Source organism: Carassius auratus, chromosome 20, assembly GCF_003368295.1.
Source record: "Carassius auratus strain Wakin chromosome 20, ASM336829v1, whole genome shotgun sequence".
NCBI lineage: Eukaryota > Metazoa > Chordata > Actinopteri > Cypriniformes > Cyprinidae > Carassius > Carassius auratus.
The window spans coordinates 10,868,295-10,887,736 of record NC_039262.1 but is presented as its reverse complement, the minus strand read 5'-3'; the positions used below and the strand labels follow the sequence as shown (position 1 = coordinate 10,887,736).

The 19,442-nt window shown below is 38.4% G+C and overlaps 3 protein-coding genes across 6 annotated transcripts in view; 2 read left to right on the top strand and 1 right to left on the bottom strand.

Annotated features, from left to right (window-relative positions):
- The first annotated feature begins 516 nt into the window (after positions 1–516).
- LOC113120894 (zinc finger FYVE domain-containing protein 1-like) lies at positions 517–7,498 on the top strand. Its single transcript, XM_026291023.1, is given in 12 exon segments — positions 517–1,960; positions 1,963–1,976; positions 2,278–2,782; positions 2,898–3,112; positions 3,376–3,482; positions 4,439–4,547; positions 4,642–4,739; positions 4,832–4,949; positions 5,037–5,207; positions 5,293–5,473; positions 6,641–6,757; positions 7,002–7,498. Coding segments are annotated over 12 exon segments (2,334 nt in total). The 5' UTR covers positions 517–1,494; the 3' UTR covers positions 7,235–7,498.
- Positions 7,499–8,532: 1,034 nt separating this feature from the next.
- On the bottom strand, positions 8,533–14,680 carry LOC113120895 (DDB1- and CUL4-associated factor 4-like). Its single transcript, XM_026291025.1, has 14 exons — positions 14,581–14,680; positions 14,123–14,271; positions 13,643–13,698; positions 13,395–13,552; positions 13,131–13,213; positions 12,931–13,033; positions 12,485–12,628; positions 12,345–12,394; positions 11,328–11,407; positions 11,137–11,229; positions 10,892–10,989; positions 9,388–9,567; positions 9,166–9,280; positions 8,533–9,084 (listed from the first exon to the last, which is right to left on the bottom strand). The coding sequence occupies exons 2-14, from the start codon at positions 14,227–14,229 to the stop codon at positions 8,852–8,854; spliced, it is 1,500 nt and encodes a 499-aa protein (XP_026146810.1). The 5' UTR covers positions 14,230–14,271; positions 14,581–14,680; the 3' UTR covers positions 8,533–8,851.
- Positions 14,681–15,260: 580 nt separating this feature from the next.
- LOC113120892 (zinc finger protein DPF3) overlaps positions 15,261–19,442 on the top strand; it is a 34,195-nt gene continuing 30,013 nt past the window's right edge. For all 4 annotated transcript variants that reach the window (XM_026291019.1, XM_026291018.1, XM_026291022.1 and 1 more), the window contains exon 1: positions 15,261–15,374. In XM_026291019.1, the coding sequence (XP_026146804.1) occupies positions 15,343–15,374 (32 nt within the window). In that variant the 5' untranslated portion in view covers positions 15,261–15,342. The remainder of the gene's footprint in view (positions 15,375–19,442) is intronic.

The following is a 19,442-nucleotide window of genomic DNA, read 5'->3' as shown; positions in this document are numbered from 1 at the left end:
TAATATTCTTTAAAACAATATAGCCTACTTCTATTCAACAAATAGAAGTGTGAACTAAATTTTACAGGCTACAATTTGCAATTAAACTAATGTCTAATTGCTTAAACTTTACATGTAACATTAAATAACAGTTAAAACTTGAATCAAGTACTTCACGTGCTTTAAAATGTTATACTACATATTAAGTGCACTTCTTTAAAGCACATCAAATTATTAAAATAAGTTTAAATGCGCTATAAAAATTGACATTATAAAGTGCATTTTTGAAAAAGATTAAGTGTTAAGAAACACGAAAGTGTCCATTAACATCATTGCTTCAATACCATCTGCAAGTGCAGTTTTTTTTTTTCAAACAATTTTAAGATTTGAAACACTTAAAAGTGCTCATAAAATTAAACACTTCTTTTTCAGACAGGAATGCCTAACTAGACATTTTGTCCCCTCATATGTTCCCAAGGATGTTCCTCTTGCACCATCTTGTTTTTGAAATCATACAGCTGTTGACCTCCGCCCGCCCCAACACTACTGCAATATCCTACAAGTAAATAAGAGAATGGACTCAGTTTCCCATATGGCTCTGCGGCTGGTAACCTTCGACTTCCGCTCCAGTGAAAACAAGCCGATCAGCTGATCTGACCTGGCAACAACATTCACCCGAATCTACCGGGGAGGGGAATCATTTTACAAGCTGGTGGGGGAAAAACAGTTATCTTGACATCAGCAGTCTTATTAATTTGTGATTATCAAAGGGACGTTGTCGTGTGCGAGTTTTCAGGGAGTTCAGCAGCTTGTTTGATGTAAATTGCGGTGTGATTCTGGCTCGAAATCAGCTTGTTTTGTTCGGTCAAAGCTGGGTTGACCAATGTGTTGTTGGGTGAACATACTTTAAGGACAGTCTGTACGATACTAAACAATTATTAATTCCGCCGCATTTGTCATTTCTAACCCCCTAGTTTTTGTGGTCTTTGAAATTGGAGGTGTTTTTACAGACACGTATGCTAAGCTTAGCTAGCTTGAGTAACAAAGCCCAGGACGATAACAACATCCGAATGTAACGTTAGCGGTTTTAGCGTTTAACGTTACGTCTGCAAAATAAATACATGTCGATTATGGTTGCTTGTAGTTTGTAAGTTTAGACTGCTTGATCACTTTAAAACCAACCAGAAGTCTGACTTAGTGCCAGTGTTATACGAATTATCTATTTATAGTTCATATTGAATATTTGATTTTAAGCCAGTGTCATAATTTGACACCACATCTCGAATTCCAATGAAATTCAAGGTAAACGAGTAAGATATTGTTTAAGAGCTCAAATGCATCATATTTGAGTCTAGATTTCATTTTTCTTGTTGATTGTACATTAAGGTTGGTTTCTACTGTAGTTAGTGAAACTTTGAGGAATATCTAGTCAGTATATTTACTGAAGGATTTTAGTACTTTAAAGTCGGTCGTTTCCGTTCGGTTCGCTACCTCGCTGTTATATTTAGACGGATAATGAGCAGTCAGGGCTCGTCGGTGGAGAAGGGGGTTAACGGCGTCCTGGTTTGTCAGGAGAGTTATGCCTGCGGTGGCTCCGACGAGGCCACATTCGAGTGCGACGAATGCGGCAGCCTGCAGTGCGTCCGCTGCGAGCTGGAGCTCCACCGTCAGGAGCGCATGAGGAACCACGACAGGATCCGAATCTCACCTGGACACGTACCCTACTGCGATTCATGTAAAGGGGACGGGGGCGTTCCGAACGGGGATCGCCTGAGAGCAGTGGTCCGCTGCCAGGGATGTAAAATCAACCTGTGTTTGGACTGTCAGAAGCGGACTCACAGCGGGGTCAGTAAAAGAAAGCACCCTCTCATCGTCTACCCTCCCCCGAAACCCGCGGAGAAGAACTGCAGCACTGGGGATGAACTGCTGGATGCGTTAAAGGCTAAACTGGAGCAAGTCACTAGCTTTCTTCTAGTGGATGAAAAGAAGATATGCAAGTAAGTCATCTTTTGTAATGTTTGAACTTTCACTCGTTTTATACAACAGTTAGTTCTGGTCCTCAAATTTGATTGGCTGAGTGGCGTTAAACGGGTGCTCATTATGAAGCTAATTGAATAAAGCTACACCTTTTTTGGGGGTGGGGAGTTTGAGCCTATAAAGTAGATTTTATGACATTTTTTATGCAAAGTAAACAATAATAATAATAAAAAATCGTGATACAAGGAAAATTTGTGACATTCAGTGAGGTGAAATGTAACGCATTATTAAGCAACATGTTCATTTCCACAACCTGAACAGGTGAAGGATGAGGAGGAGTTTGTGAGGAAATTAGCCTGCAGGCCCGATGAGCTCTTGAAGGTGGTGTCCATTTTCGGCAACACTGGAGAAGGCAAATCCCACACCCTCAATCACACTTTCTTTTTGGGTCGTGAAGTTTTCAAGACATCTCCAACCCAGGAATCCTGCACCGTTGGGGTGTGGGCAGCACTGGACCCTGTCCATAGTGTGGTGGTTGTTGACACGGAGGGACTCCTGGGGGCAGGAACTAACCAAGGACAGCGAACCCGCCTCCTCCTGAAGGTGCTTGCGGTCTCTGATCTGGTCATCTATCGGACACATGCCGACCGGTTACATGATGATCTTTTCAAGTTTCTTGGAGATGCATCAGATGCGTATCTAAAACATTTCACAAAGGAGCTGAAAGCCACAACTGCACGCTGTGGTTTGGATGTGCCCCTTTCGACTTTGGGTCCCGCTGTTATAATCTTCCATGAGACAGTCCACACCAAGTTATTAGGCTCAGGTCAGTTTTGGATGTTTTCTACTTTGCTGTCTTTCTTACCTAACAATAATAATTTAGGAATGACACTGAAAGATAGTAATAAAAGCATAATAGCTCTCTTTTGCACACACTGTAGACAAGCCATCAGAATCGGCCGAGCGGCTTCTTCAGGAACGTTTCAGAAAGCTTGGCCTCTTTCCAGAAGCTTTCAGCTCTATTCAGTACCGAGGCACTCGAACCCACAACCCCCCGACTGACTTTAGCGGTCTGCTGCGCAGCGTGGAGCAGCAGTTAGACAACAACACTACACGATCGCCACGCTCTGCCGGTGTCATCTATAAAGCCTTGCAGGTCATTTATTTTTTTTGTTGATAATATCAATAACACTTTTAGCTCATCAATGACGTGAAGTGGAATAGTTGGTTTGAAATGTTCTCAACAAATTTTCTCTAAAAACTACTTTTTATCTACTGAAGTGGCATGTTTTTGTCACATCACTATTTACAAATCTTTAGCTCTGGCATAGACCTATTCCAAAGGACATTTGTGCTATTTCTAGTTCTCAGTTGTAATGTACAGTAGTTTGTGTGGCTGATCAAACTCTTGTTCTCCAGGCTTTGAGCGAGTGCTTCAGTGGAGAGATTCCTGATGAGCATCTGGCAAGCAACTCTTTTTTTCCAGATGAATACTTTACCTGCTCCAGCATCTGCCTCAGCTGTGGGTAAGTCTTCACATCTCAGGAATCACTCCACTACTGATTTCAAATCTGTTTCACATTTTTAAAGCAACACTCAAATACAAGAACATACTCTCTGTTGCTCCAGAGTTGGTGGTGGTATGAATAATAATAATAAAAAAGTTTTTGTTCACCAAAGCTGATTTTATTTAATGGAAAAAGAAAAAAAACAGTACAAAGAGTAATAATGTCAAATATGATTACAATTTCAAATTACTGTTTTATTTTATTTTATTATTATTGTAGTACATTTTAAAATGTAATTTATTTCTGTGATGGCAATGCTAAATCTTCAGTCTTTGATTTTTTTATCAATTTAATGCATCCTTGCTGAATAAAAGTATTAGTTTCTTTAAAAATATATCTTACCAACCCCAAACTTTTAATCAGTAGTTTTTGTTAAATAACTGTCATTTTAGCAACTTGGTTCAAAGATTCATATGGAATCTGTGAAATATGGTAATAATAAGATTGATTCAATTAGCCAAAGAACTTTAGATGTTAAATCTAAATTAGATTCGATGTTACATAAATTAGATGTTTTTTATGTTAAAACTTAGAATTTACATTCTGCATTTCCAAATTCCATGTGTGTCTATTCTCTGATGAGAGACAATGCTCTAAAGGGTCCCTGAGCAACATTTAAGCATGTAAAATTAATATTTTTAACTCCCAAAGAAAGTTCTATTTTCACAATTGAGTCATTTACACAAACTGAGAACTGGTTTGGTAGAATCAATTAAAAGAACCGATTCAAAAGAGTTATTTGTATGGCTCCGATAAGGTGGCTAAACTAGTAATTAAATATTTGATCATATTAGTTTGACCCATGTAATACAAGTGGAAAATTTCTTGCATTTACAGCCTCCAAAAGGCTGTTCTAGTATAAACAAAACTCCTTCTAAAAATGTTTGGTGTTTTTTAATTATTTTTATATATAGCTCAGGCTGTAAAAACAGCATGAATCACCTACGAGAGGGTGTGGGGCATGAGGCCAAACACCGCTGCCGCTATTCAGTCCACTATGATAATCGCATCTATACCTGCAAGGTAAGACATAAACAATAAAACACATGACCCGACCCTGACACATGCTCTGTGACTGCCCAGGTTTGGCATTATGTGTGTAAACCTGCTATTCCAGGCTTGTTATGAGAGTGGCAAAGAGGTGATTGTGGTTCCAAAGACGACAGCATCCTCTGACTCACCCTGGTTTGGCTTGGCCATATACGCCTGGTCCGGGTGAGTCGTGTTATTGGAATATACTCGTTAAAGTTCCATTTAGTTCAGTTCATTTAGATGTACAGGACTTAGTTGGGTATTTTCCTTTGCAGATATGTGATCGAGTGTCCAAACTGTTCTGTGATCTATAGAAGTAGGCAGTACTGGTATGGGAACCAGGACCCTGTTGACACAGTGGTTCGGACTGAGATCCAGCATGTCTGGCCAGGGGTGAGAGTAGTCTGCTGTTCATCCCACGTATCAATAATTCAATTGGAAAAGTAAGCAAAGCTTGTTCTTTTTGCTTTTACGTCTCAGTCTGATGGATTCCTGAAGGACAATAACAACGCTGCGCAGAGGCTGCTGGATGGTGTGAACTATATGGCTCAGTCTGTTTCAGAGCTAAGCGTCAAGCCTGCCAAAGCCGTCACTGCCTGGTTAACAGACCAGATTGCCCCAGCTTACTGGAAGCCCAATTCTCTCATTATTGTGAGTTTTAATGTTAGCTAGGCAATTTTAATGTGGCTTTTTTAATGAAGAGAAGTCTTCTCTAAAATACTAAAACTTTTTCCAGAGATGTAAAAACTGTGGAGTGGAATTCCAAGATAATGATACAAAGCACCACTGTCGGGCTTGTGGAGATGGTTTCTGTAATGGTTGCTCCTCTAAGACACGGCCAGTCCCTGAGAGAGGTTGGGGCCTGGCGCCTGTGCGAGTCTGTGATGCCTGCTTTCAAAACAGAGGAATCCCAGAAGGTATCCTACAATATTTATATATATATATTTACAGATAGATAGATAGTGAGAGAGAGTGGTGGCCAAAGTTGTTAGAACACATGACCGATCTGAAAATCTTGACCTTTTTTTTTTTTTTCTCAAAAACAAGATTTCATTATGTTCATGAAACATGCAGATGGTTGCTCTGAGCACAACAAATACCAGCTGAAGTGAGTCGTACAGTTTTTATCTGCTTTTAACTTTAGCAGTTACAGCTGCACATCTCTCTGGCGTAGTGTCAATACATTTCCTGAGAACTTCAACACTAAAGTTATCCTATGCCTTCTGTCTAGTTTATTTTCCAACTCGCCCCAAATTTTCTCGATGGGGTTAAAGTCCAGACTTTGAGTGGCCAATCCATCGTTTTTCAATCTTCCAGGAAATTCCTTCCTTTGTAGGTACTTCCAGGCAAAAGTTAGTTTTTTGGGTATTATACTGGCCAATTCAACCAAAAACAACTGAAACCTCTTAAATATGCCAAGTGTTCTTACAATTTTGGCCACCACTGTATATGTGTGTTTATACATATACATTAGGGATGTGCATCTCAGATACATGTGATGCAGCTACCGATGCGATACAATTCACCTCCGTAAGATGCAGTGCGATCCGATTTGGATTCGATTCAGCACAATGTAATTTGATGCAATGGGGAAAATATAATCACTTTTAATGCCTCGAGGCCCATTTCATAAAACAAGTTAACCAGATAAGCCAGGCTTATTTCAATTAGTTTGACTAATTGTCTAATAATTTGCTTAGTCACTGTGGCAGCTTATGCTGGGAAACTGCCCTGGTCTAAAACAAGCTATGTATAAGTATGTGTATAGATGTGTGTACATATGTAGATAGATGTATTAGTACATACTGTAAAAAAATAAAAAATTAATGTAATGAAGAATTAAGCTAAGTGTTTTTTTTTTTTTTTTTTTTCATAATCTACCTGGCTTTTATGCAAATCAGAGATAATATCTTAACACCTTGCCAAATACAGTAACAAAAGAACATGAGCAATGCATGATTTTCATGAGTTTGAATAATTTTGAAAGTACTACACACTTAAGAGTCAGACACTGGTGCAACATGTTGTGACATAAACATGCGTATTTCAGTCCATAATATCATACTGTAACTGGTCTCACACAGAACTACTGGATGCAGCGCTGGAAGAGGAGCAAGGTGGGACTCTGATCGCCAGGAAGATGGGAGAAGCTGTTCAGAACACATTAGGAGCGGTAGTCACTGCTATAGACATCCCTCTTGGTGAGTTCATCTCTCCTCTAAGAGCCTATAAAAGAGTTAACATTACCGTATGTTACTACTAATATAAATGCACACTGGAAATAGTTGAGTAGCAACCCATTATAATGTTAACTAATAATAAGCATTTGGCTTGTTCAAGTAACCTCTTCTGTAAGCTTTAGGATTAAGCATTTTATTTTCATAACCGTTATATGCTTGCGCAGGAATATCTCAGCGTATATAAATGATCAAATGCATTTACTAGGTCTGGTAAAAGATGCCGCCCGTCCAGCATACTGGGTCCCTGACCAAGACATCCGTTGCTGCAACCAGTGCCAGCGTGAGTTTAATGCCCATCTCTCTATTCATCACTGCCGTGCATGTGGAGAAGGAGTATGTAACGACTGCTCCCCTGATCGCCGGGCGGTGCCCTCCAGGGGCTGGGACCATCCTGTGCGGGTGTGCATCACCTGCAACCAAAAATCTGGAGAGCTCTAGCAGAACCGAACACCACTCTATATTATAAGACACCCCTGTTATGTGGCCACAGCGCTTCAGGACGGGTTGGGAGGGATAAAACGCACTGCTCTTGAACTAATGAATGATTGTTCGAGAGGAACATCCCGCTTTTTGTCCCAACACTTCACATCATGCTTCTCAGCTCTACATAAGCTGTTCACAGTTATATATATTTAATGGCCTATGTATTTTCTTCTTTTAAAGGTAAAAAACCGCAAGAAAATAAATCTGTCAAACCATCCACAATCCTTTGTCCACCATGAAATACGTTACCTGTGGGTAGGCCCAGATGGAACGTTGTAATGAGTGCTTTTGGGAAAATCTGCAGAATGGGTTTAAACATGGTAGAAAAAACAAAAAAAGTGTTAAACATGATCAAAGGTCCATTCCAATCCTGTGGCTGAAGATCCATATGGGCTTTCCGGTTGGTAAAGGCAGCTAACTTATGGCCTCTACATGATGCATGGACCGGCGAACAAATAGTAATAATATTGTTTACTGTCCTGTTGCTCAATTTTCACTTTAAGGAAAGATTCATTTGCTTTTACCAGTTTAAAACAGTTTTTTTTTTTTTAGCATTCCTTTACCCTCATGCAAAACTCTCAGATGTTGTTCAGCATCATTTAAAGACTTCTTTATCATTTATTTTAAATGCGTGTACTCGAACACTACGTTTTTGTTTGACATTTTTAAAAACTGACCTTTTTAATGAATCACTTCCCCTGTTGCCGTATCAATCTGCATAGTGACTCTTAACACAAAGCAATGATGAAACAACACAAATGATGTGGCTCTGCAATATCTTTCAAAAGCAAAGCCAATCCACATAAATCTCATTTTGTCATATGGTATTTGCTTTTATTTAGCCCCAGATATTTGTTCTGATCACTGTCGTTTAAATTGTTTCCTTGGCCAAACAAACAACTCATTATGTAGAATCAGGTTATCATAGGATCAGTGAGGCATTACGTGTGGATGACCGAACATGCCTGAAACAGACATAAGAAACATGAATACCATCTTATGTGATTTGCACCTTGTATGCCAATTAAATTAAACTTGAGTACCTCTGAGAGTGTGGCTTAAATGTAAAAATGTGTAAATGCATATTTGTACTGAAAGGGACGGTTTTCTCATTTGTCCATAAATTCCATGGGGTCCAATGTTTGGACAAAAAGTTAAAACATTAAATTCATGTTGGGATTTGAACTAAAGATACAGATGAACAAAGTTTAGATTTATTTTGAATTGATGAATGGTTTCCCCTCTTTTCTTTCTTTCTTTACAAAAAGTTAAAGCACATTTCAAGTCAAATATTTCCAGAAAAACAACAGAACATGAAATTGCACTTTTAAGAGGTCTGTTTCAAGTGACTACCATTTAAATCTTATATCTAATAAGCTTTTCCAAAAATAAATCCTTTGATGACATAAGGGATAAGAAGTATTCTGAATCCATCATGGTCTAATCTAGAATTTTACTAAAAAAGAAAAGCTAAAGGCAAATGGTAAAATGGCAACATTTTGGTCAGTAAGTCACAGAAACGATGATCTTTTTTTTAACCACACAGCAGCTTGTGTATTTAGATGGCAAATGTTAGCACTGATCCTCCAGTGTTAAACCTTCCTGATAGTCTTTGTTGTACGAGTAGTAGTACAGATCATGACGGACAGCCATGAGGAGTCCAGGAAGTCCTCTACTACCACCCAGCTGGGAGGAAAACACCACATTTGGGATCGAGTCTTTCCCTGCAGGGTGAGGTGAGGGGATGGTCCTGAGGAGACGGCTGTCATTGAGGCTCCAGAGTCGGGTGTAGCAGTCCTGACCCACTGCAAATTGCACACAATTAGATGCGTAACAAGTGTTGCGATAGAACCGAACTGATGGTTTAAATGGAAAAAAAGATATACCAGCGAGCAGCAATCCTTCGGGCTCATTGACATGAATGGGTAGGTAGGCGTATTCATTGTGGTGTCCGTCATAGTTTCTGACGGACCGCTTTAAACGGATGTCCCACAGCTTTATCTGTTCAGCGACGACATGAAGGCAGAATAAAAATGAATTAATTGCTCTAAATTGTTATTAATAGCATGATGGTCTGTGGTCATTTGAGTTGTTTATCACAGACAGACCTTGCCCAGCATGTCAGCAGCGAGGAGGTAGTTCTCATCCTGTAGCAGCTGGACCGAGGTGATGGCTGACTCCTGGAAGAAGCGGCTGGTCTTCCAACTGTGACTGCGACCCCTGTCACGCTGACGCAGGTCAATGCTGAAGATCTCTCCTGAGCGACAGCCGTTGAACAACACGGGAGCCTAAAACACGGAGTGCATGGCGCAAATTGTCACACAGCAAATATCTTTGCTCACAAACATAAAGTAAAAAAACATTAGAAGACTGATAACATTTACAAAGGCTTATTATTATTATTAAAGGGATACTCCACCCCAAAATGAAAATTTTGTCAATCACTTTCAAACGATCAAAGCTTTGTTCGTCTTAAGAACACAATTTAAGATATTTTGAATGAAATCCGGAAGGCTTGTGACATTGACTGCCAAGTAAGTTACACTTACACTGTAAGTTGCGCTGATGCACTGTTTTCTTTTAAATAAAAGTGTTAATATATGTAGAAAACTTATCCTTGTGGCACAGCTGACACTGAAGAGCATACGCTGCCTGCTACGCTAATGTGGAGTGACAGAGGAGAAAAATTATTGAATAAAGTCATTATTTTTGTTTTATTAGCTGTACAAAAAGTATTCTTGTTGCTTCATAACATTACAGTTGAAACACTAATGGCAGATGGACTAATCTGACGATGCTTTTCACACTTTTCTGGACTTTGACAGTGTAACTTACTTGGCAGTCTATGATACAGTCACAAGGGTTTCACCTAAAATATCTTAAATTGTGTTCTGAAGATGAACTAAGCTGTGATGGGTTTGGAACGACATGGGGGTGATAAAATGACAAAATGTTCATTTTGGAGCAGAGTATCCTTTCAAGAGCATCAGCAACACCGCATGCTTACATTGTGCTACCCTTGTGAACACGCTTTGAAGACTGACATGGATGAAAAGAAATAGTGGAATAAAGTCAATATTTTTATTTTCTTTGCACACAGAAAGTATTCTCGTAGCTTTATAGAATAAAGGATGTACCACTGATGTCACATTGAACGTGTCAGTTGCGTTGCTTTCTAAGTAGGGTTAGAACATCAGAGCTCTCGGATTTCTTAATTATAATAAAAATATCTTTATTTTGTGTTCCAAAGATGAACAAAGGTCTTATGGGTTTGGAACAAAGTGAAAATTGTTGTAATTAAATGACAGAACTTTCATTTTTGGGTGAACTATCCAACTATCTATGCATGAACTTCATATTTCGCATTTCAAAGGTGCACTTTTTATTTGTGTGTTGTTGATTTGGACTTGTTCTCAAATTTAGTGGTATGGATGCAGCATTACACGATTAAATTCTGTTAATGAGGTAAAAATGAGCACTTTAAATGAGAGTAAAGTTGTGAGGGACTGGAGGCAACAGAAAGAGACAGACAAGATTCAGGTAACACTCAAACCACAAGCATGTGCACTACCACTGCGCCATTGGCCACAAAAATCATTGTTCTTTTCTCACCCTCAGGGCAAACTGTTGAGCTAGAACATCACTGCCTGCGAGGTACGTCGCCCTGCGTCCAGTCACAGCATCGGTCACAATCACTCGTCGAGAAAGGCCTATATAGAAACATAATAGATATAAACTAAATTGTAATATGTTACAATATTACTGTTTTTACTATATTACTGGTCACATAACTGTAGCTATGGTGAGCAGAATTTTCTTTCCAACAGCAGATTGCAGAAACGGATAGGAAAACTCACCAGTGCTGAAGGTTTTATCAGCCTGTGGGTTGAGGCACCATGCACATGACCAAGCTGTGGAGATCTTAAAACTGCACAGCATCCCTGGTTGATCTGGTGAAAAAAAGTCATTTCAGTTTAATAAAGGGAGAACAAATAAAAAGAGTTTTTCATTTAGAAATGTGGGAGACCCAAAAGGAAAAGATTTGTACCTGGATTGAAGTTGCTGAAAAGAGAAGCAGGTAATAAGCTTACACAGCCTGGGGTCTGAGAAATGCCCACCAAACACAACCTGAAAAGACTTGTCAAGAAACACTTCCTCATCAATTAGACATGTTTGTGACCATTTCTTTTGATTATTTGTCATTAGGTGTGTAAATATTCAGGTATGCTTCTATTGTAATGATATAGTTTATGCACTTTATTCAAACTAAGAATTATTTTATTTTATGACCAACATTCATAGAAGTTATTAGAATGAACAAAGTGAAATCTGATTGAAGGAAGACTAAATGTATTAAAATTAAGAGAATATTAACCAATGGCAATAATTGCATATCATAAGCATATAATGTTTCAAGTCCATCTTCCACCTCCACATCTGTTTTGTTGTAATGTTAAAAAATTATTGACCATTTATTTTACTGGCCCCTGATTGTGAAAATTCTGGAAAACTGACATCCCATTACAGTTTCAAAATAAGCATTAAAATCATTGAAGATTTAGTTTTTAAAATCTAAAATGTTTAAACAAGGCTGGACTGGGATGCAATTTCAGGGCTGGAAATCAAACACTCATACAGGCCACACAGAAAATAAGGGGCCAAAATGTTACTTTTTGGGGTACAACAGCTTGGAACTGTACCTTTTTTACCCCTAATAGGAACATATTAGTACCTTAGAGTAGTAATTCGTACCCTTAAGGTACTAATTTGTAGGCCTACCTATTAGGGGTAAAAAAAAAAAAAAAAGAACAAATATGTCCTTTTAAGGGTCCTGTTCCAGTCAAAAGCTGTTGCATCCCAAAAGGAGCGATTTTGGCCCTTTTTTCTGTATATAGCCTTTACATCCACAACAACTGTATACATAAATCTAAACTATTAAGAAGAATAATAACTAAAAAAACTAAACAAAAAAAAAAAACAGGGCAGTGGGCCAAATCAGCCGCCAGGCCACAGGGAATTCTCCCAGTGCTCCAGATGGCCAGTCTGCGCCTGGTTTGAAGGATACAGAACATGAGAGTCTTTATGTGTCACGGACGCCCAGCACACAGAGTTCAACTGAAACAATAATTAGAAGGAAATAGTTTTGAAATCAATAAAACATCTTATCTTTGGTTAAAGGATTTCATTTTAAATTCCCTTGGTTACCTTGCGGTTAGTGAAATAAAGGTTATCACACATCTCCACCGACAGAGAGCCTTTTCTGTAGCCGTGGAAATTCATAATGCCGTACTTGCAGCCTCCGTGTGACACATCATTTACTGTGAAGACTCGCTCACAAGCTGAATCTGCCTAATAAGATGCATCCAGAAGAAAAGGAAAACACTCAGACTGAAACCACAATCAGTGCCAAAACTTGATCTTCCTTCTGCTAGTTTTTCAAGAGAACAGACAACTGGAGGCCAAAACCTCCAAGTAACATCTGCCAGCAATCCATTTCCATAAAAACAAAGAGCAACCCACAAATGGTTTGACTGTTCTCAAGTTGCCCGTCCTCAGCATAACATGCTGTTTTTCCACTGAGCACACATTTAAATGGACTGAGTTGCCTCGGAAATCAAGTTTCAAGTTTTTCCATTAAATGAGAGGCTTACAACAATAAGATGGAAGTTATCGGTGTTCGGGCTGGTGGAGTTGGAGCTCTGCACCTCCAGCCGGTGACGTTGCATCCCGCTGACTTTCACTTCATGGATCATCCTGCAAAATGAGAAAACCCTTGGAATCAAATTCACTTTGGGATCCAATTTTTTCCTGGTCAAAAAAAGCTGCATCCATAAGATATTGTATGCCATACCTAGAATATGAGCTTGGGGGCAGCAGACCCAGATGTCTCTTCTGTAACAGCAATGCAGAATTCAGCCCAGTCCTGGGAGCTTTCTGAGCACATTATAGAGAGAAACAAGGAGAAAGTGAATCACCTGCACATCTCAACACAATAATTTATTACTGACTTTACAATCAGAATTCAGTGCAAAAATGTGCACAAGCAGTGAGGAATGTCCATATCAACTAGATTTACATATAGCTAGAGGAAATATTCAGTAATTCCCCAACTCACCTTCCTAGGACCATCATCCTCCGCCAGAAGCGCTGATCTCTTTTTCTCCTCTTCCTTTTTCTGAAGCCCTTCTTTTGTCAGAGGGTTACAGTTGTTGTGCCCAGGCAGCAAACGAAAGTAGCGGTTTTTCTCTGGGTCAAAGTAGAAACCTGGCAACTCTGTAAACAATAATGGTTAATGGTAAAGTGAATCATTTTGGACTGGCAGAACAAAAGACATAAAGGGACATAACGCAAGTAAAAGTTGACCTGGTGCAGATGTGGATGCTGAGGATGAACTTGCATCACCTGATGCACTGTCAGAACTAGAAACAAAATCATAATGTTAATGGCTAATATGAAGTTAAATACAAGCCAAACAATTAAATTTGACAGAAAGGAACAATACTTTAGTATATACACATGCTGATTTGGAATGCAACATACACATTGAAAAGTTTGTTAACTAAAAAAAATGACTCGGCCTCCTGTTGTTTCAAACCTGTATGGCTTTCTTTTGTGGAACATAAAAACATATGTTATGCAGAATGACAGCATTCACTTTGACTGCATCTTTTGTCCATACAATGAAAATGAATATATCTGATGCATTCATTCTGCTTGAGATCAGTTTTTGTGTTCAACAGAAGAACTTATTTGCAGCGTCAGAAGGAGGGCGAGTAAATTACATAATTTTCCTTTACAGGTGTGTCCGGGTGAGAAATGATAGACTGTATCTGTGTTAGTTACCTATATTCCTGCTCCTCGTGGGCTGAACGCTGTCTGCTCCGCCACTGCGACTGATTATGGTGTCGGTGACGGTCCCTGCCACTCGATCGCCAGTTCCCCCGCTTCATTTCTACTTCTCAGGAGTCATGCCAGTAACTTATATCTCAAAACTGTTCATTTTTAGAGATAAATAAAAATGGAAAACTGTGTATTCATTTTTTTGGGTCAAGCACATGTGAAGGAAAACGTAAACTTTTTGAAGCATTATTTAGAAAATGAGCAGTGATGAAAAACACTGATTTGTTATGGAGCTGAACAAGGAGCTAACATGCTAAGACTACTATTATGAAAACGCACGTGGATCGATCGTTTATTTACGTTAACTGTTACTTTTGCAAAAGAGAACTCGCGTTCATATAATGATTGTTCGCTGAAATAACTTGAACTTTATGCAAAAACAAGACTCATGACAAACTTACCTGATGAAGATGCACTCGTGCTGAATTCTTCCTGTTTGGAAATATGATTTCCTCCTGACACCGGGAATTCCCGCCTACTTGCTGTTCATTGGTGGAACCCTGAGACTTTGCGATATTGAAATAACGTGACTGGAAAATGAGCTGTCAATCACGTAAGGGGCTGTCTCGTTGACATACAGAAACATACACGAAGCTAAAGGAATTAATAAAAATAAAAATAGTTATAATTAGCATGATGTAACTGTGTTTTAGTTATGATCGTTGCATGTATTTATATTTAAAGGAAAAACAGTTAAAAACAATATAGACACTAATGTATTGTTAATTTACTCTTATTTATATTATCATATATAATAGTGTTAATTTATTAAATTACATTTTTTATTTAAAATAGTCCCTACATATATCACCCGGCTTAAACTGTGTAGTAATTGTGTAGCAAACTGCAATAATATACTTTTAAAAAATCTAGTTAAAACTGTCAGACGAATGGCTAAAGGCGGCTCTTATTCTGTTGCTGAATGTAAAACAACATATGCAGTTTACATAAATAGAGTTTCTGTATCTTTTCAACTTAAGTTGAAAGTTAAGACGTTGAAATCATTTTTATAATTTTGACAGCTCTCGGAAGCCACGCCCAGATTGCGATTCCTATCATTGGATTGGCCAGACTGCCGGACACTGAGGTCCGTATTGGCTGCTTTTCTTTCACAAGGTTCCCAAAGAACTCAGAGTTGGAATATTGGGTTACAGTGTGGCAAAATGGCGACTGTCATTCAGAATCCGTTGAAAGCGTAAGTAATTATAAACATGATTTTCGCTAGTTTTCAAAAATGTGCTGTATTATGCATGGTTTAGAGCGTGGGTGCAAATCGAGTCTCGAAATAGGGCTGTATGGATCGTGCATTTTATATTTCAAGGAATTCTGTCCCTAACGAATAACTGTTTAATCCATGTAACGTTGGTTTGTCTTTGTGTGGGTGTGAAATGTATACAAATGTAAATACATTAGAAGCGTTGTGTTTGAATGTTCATATTGCTAATATGCAATATGTGTGTCTCAGCATTCAGCCTCCGATGGTAAGTGTTAGTGCAGCATTATTTCGGATGCAATGCTTTGGGAGTGTAACGTTAACGTTACACACTCCGTTGACTTCTTTGCAGGACACATAAATAAATACATAGATAAAGCCATGGCCATATATATAATCTGTCGGGATGTGTTGTCCTGTGACCACACCAAACAACCAATTACGTATAATAATAATTTAAAGGTTCAGAGATAGTGAAGTAAATTAATGATATGTATCGATTCCACTGTCGTCTTAAAAATACATATAAGAATGCATCGAATAATTTCTCCGTTGTGTCCTATGGAGAACTGACAGAGGCTGTCACATACACATTGAGAATTGGAAAGTGGCAAATTGCAGAAGCAGGACAAGTAACATTTTAAATGTTTATTTTTCATAAATATTAATTAGTTACGTTTCTCTAACTTACAGCTTTGAATTGTATCCATTCCTTTCGTTTTTGTGCTCCCGCATGATAGTGAACATGACATCGGACATTGCTCAATATACATTGATACTTGCTTTGTTCCTGGTGAATAAACGCCGTTTTATTTGTGATGATATAGTATAGTATTATAAAAACAGGCGAACGGTCATGATAAGTGAATAACAATTGAATTTCTGTCCTGTTCTCTGTTGTTTGTCTGTTGAAGTGCACGTGACAGAAGTCCAGGTTCTATTGCATTACATTTATAAGTGCTTTAAGAAGAGGTCAGAAGAGAGAGGTTCCCCTTATTACTGGAATTTGTCAATACCTTTTGGTTAAGACCGAGTAGCCCCGGTGTGGAACTTTGTAGGAATTGTTTTTAAGTATTCGATGGAGGAATAATTTATTTACTTATAGTGTGATGTCGATCTCGACATTAATAAAGCAAATACATGCCACCCTTTGAATTTCACATATGCATCTATCGTAAGCTATTCTAACATTGCACAGTGAGGGGAATATTTGTAGTTCTGCAGGTATTTAAAATAAAGAAAATACTTAAGCTGTATATGTTAATATGTTATATATATATATATATATATATATATATATATATAACATGCATTATATGCGTGAATGTATTACATGAGTAACTACATTTTTTACAAAATATTTATTTTCTTTGCTCAAGTCTTATCTTGCAAAGGAAAGAGCTAGGATTGCATCTGTAACCTCCTCAGAAAGAAAAGGTTGCATTACACCCTTGAATTCATTGCAGCCTAAATCATAGTTACTTTAGTGATTAATCTCCATTAAAACTCAAGCTGATTTATCGATGTAAGTGTGTGTACTGAGGGGGATCTCTAAATGCGATGGTGGAGCAGATTAGCAGTATCCCAGGATCCCTCAGTCCCCATCTGTTCCGATGACTAGCCGAAGAGATGTCAGTGGGCAAGAGCCGGAGCCCCATCTGCTCCAGATCAGGGACATAAAACTCCCCTCCCATCCCACCGAAAAGACATCAGGGGGTCACCGGGAGCAGGAAAAGGAGCCAAACACACCTGTCTGAGCACACTTTCATGTTTTTTCCCTCTCCCCAGTGCTATTATTCTAAATACTTTGCTACAAAACCGAAAGCATTTTCTTTTATTGTGTTATGGAGGAATCTGTAAATGTTGGATTTGGTTAACACAGACTGTTGCTGGTGTAATTTGACTGTTTTGGCTATGCTGTTTTGTCTTCCTCTGTAAATCTCATTATGTTGCCCAGGCAAGTAATGTGTTTCTTGTCTGGTTGCTTTTTGTTGTGAATGAGATTACTTCCCACCGCCGTTAAATACAAGTGTTGTTTTCTACCAAGGAGCAGTCATATATACTGTGTTCAACAGCATTTAGTCAATTTATTTATTCGTTTCTGGAAGCGGGGTCAGGAGGTTTGCGTTTGTTTTGTCTCGTATAAATCGAGGGGGCATCGAGGGGGGGATATGTGGGGTTTAGGTTAATGCGCTTGCAGTAGCCTGCTCCCCTCCCCCCATCTTCGCTGTCTGGATGCATTTCGCTTTCCTATTACAACTGCACTATAAACACCGTTGAGCCCGAGGTCTTTGTGTGTCCAGGAACAGGGGTTTGTTCTGGGATAGACTCCACTACTCTAGACCCTTTTCCTGTTTTTGTATATGCCATACATGTTTAAACTCAGCTGAAATAATATAGCTTACAAAAGAAAGAAAAAACTGAAAGCAAAGCATATTTTACATGCCTCTCTTCATTCCATTCCATAATCCATTTGCAAACAGTTTAGACCTCTACATCACATTTTTCCTTTTCTTTTTTTAATACAAAGACAAAATATTTGCTAACAAGGCCGACAACTGCATACTTCAGGACTTCCTCAAGCTCTCCTGGCCTCTCTCTCTTGCTCAAGGCCCTTTCTTTATTCACCGCTGAGGGGTTTCTCTCAGAATGTGAGTGATATCATGAAAGCACAGCGGTCTGATGGGGCACCTATGTTTAGCTTCCTCACAGCCTAGATCTGCTTCAAACTCTTCAAGACTGACTAAAGAGGTTCACAGCAAAGCTGAATTAGGCATTGCATTTCCATTACAGTCGTACATCTTTTCACAAGGCTCATAATAAATCGTGACTCTGATGGTGAATAACCATCAGAAAAGGAATCTTCTAAATACTTACACTAGTCTGTGGGTGAGTAAAAGCTTCAAGTTTGTGTGACTGATTTGCATTGTGAATAGGGATAGGAGTTTATTAGGAAACTGAAAACGAATATGATACGCTAAGATAAGTTTAGGGTCAATACAATTAAGAAATAATAATAATAAATGTATTCAGTTGGGATGCATTGAACTGATCAAAAGTGACAGTAATGATTTTTACACTGTTACAAATTAGTATTTGTGACACTAAAGTCTAAAGTAATGAGTGCTGAAAATTCAATTACAATCGAAGGAATACGTTCAGATATTAAAATAGAGAACCATTGTTGTAAATTATAATTATATTTCACAATATTATCATTCTGTTGTTTTGATCAATGCAGCATAAGAGGCTTTATTTAAAAATATTACAAAATCTTACCAACTAAACTTCTGAACAGTATATATTTCCAATATTAAAGGGGTAGTTCACCGAAAAATGAAAATTCTGTCATTAAGTACTCTCTCTCTCACATCATTCCAAAACTTTTACGGAGAAGAATTGTTAAATAAAGTTGTTATTTTTGTTTTGTTTGCACACAAAAAGTATTCTCTTAGCTACATAATATTATGGTTAAACCACTCATGTCATATGGACTATTTTAAGGATACCCTTTTCAGCAAAAATTTCCAACAGTAACTTTGCTGTCAATGTAAGGTGAGAAAGCTCTCGGATTTCATCAAAAATATCTTAATTTGAAAGGTTTTGTGAGTTTAGAAAGACATGGTCCCAATATATTTAATGTAGTGCTAAAAATGACAGTAAAAATAGTTTAGGTATGGTTTATATGCCATTAGACAAAAATGAAACCTGCAATTAATGATTAATAGTAATTGAAGCTAAATTCTGTTGTGGAGGTTCAATGCTTTTTGGTATGGCAAACGTAGCCCCAGTAATTAATGGCCAATTGGATTAACAGGCATGTAATGAGTGAATGTGCTGCACTCGGTGCCCTGGGTGTTCAGAGAGAAAGAGAGAGAGTTTTCAGCCTCTTCATCTCCCCATAGACACACAGAAAGGAGCCTGACTGTGATGGATAACTCTCTCTTTTCTCACTATACACTGTGGAGGGCAAATCCCTATTCATATAAGCACCTTCCTATCCTCCTAAAATACCCATACCATCACTTAAAATGCTTATTCTGTTTTGAG

Excerpts from the sequence above, each read along its gene's own strand:
- LOC113120895 (XM_026291025.1), bottom strand. The coding sequence starts at position 14,229 with ATGAAGCGGGGGAACTGGCGATCGAGTGGCAGGGACCGTCACCGACAC. Across the intron at positions 13,214-13,394 it reads AGGATGATGGTCCTAGGAAG|AAAGCTCCCAGGACTGGGCT; the intron begins GTGAGTTGGGGA and ends TAATGTGCTCAG. Across the intron at positions 13,034-13,130 it reads CCCCCAAGCTCATATTCTAG|GATGATCCATGAAGTGAAAG; the intron begins GTATGGCATACA and ends CTCATTTTGCAG.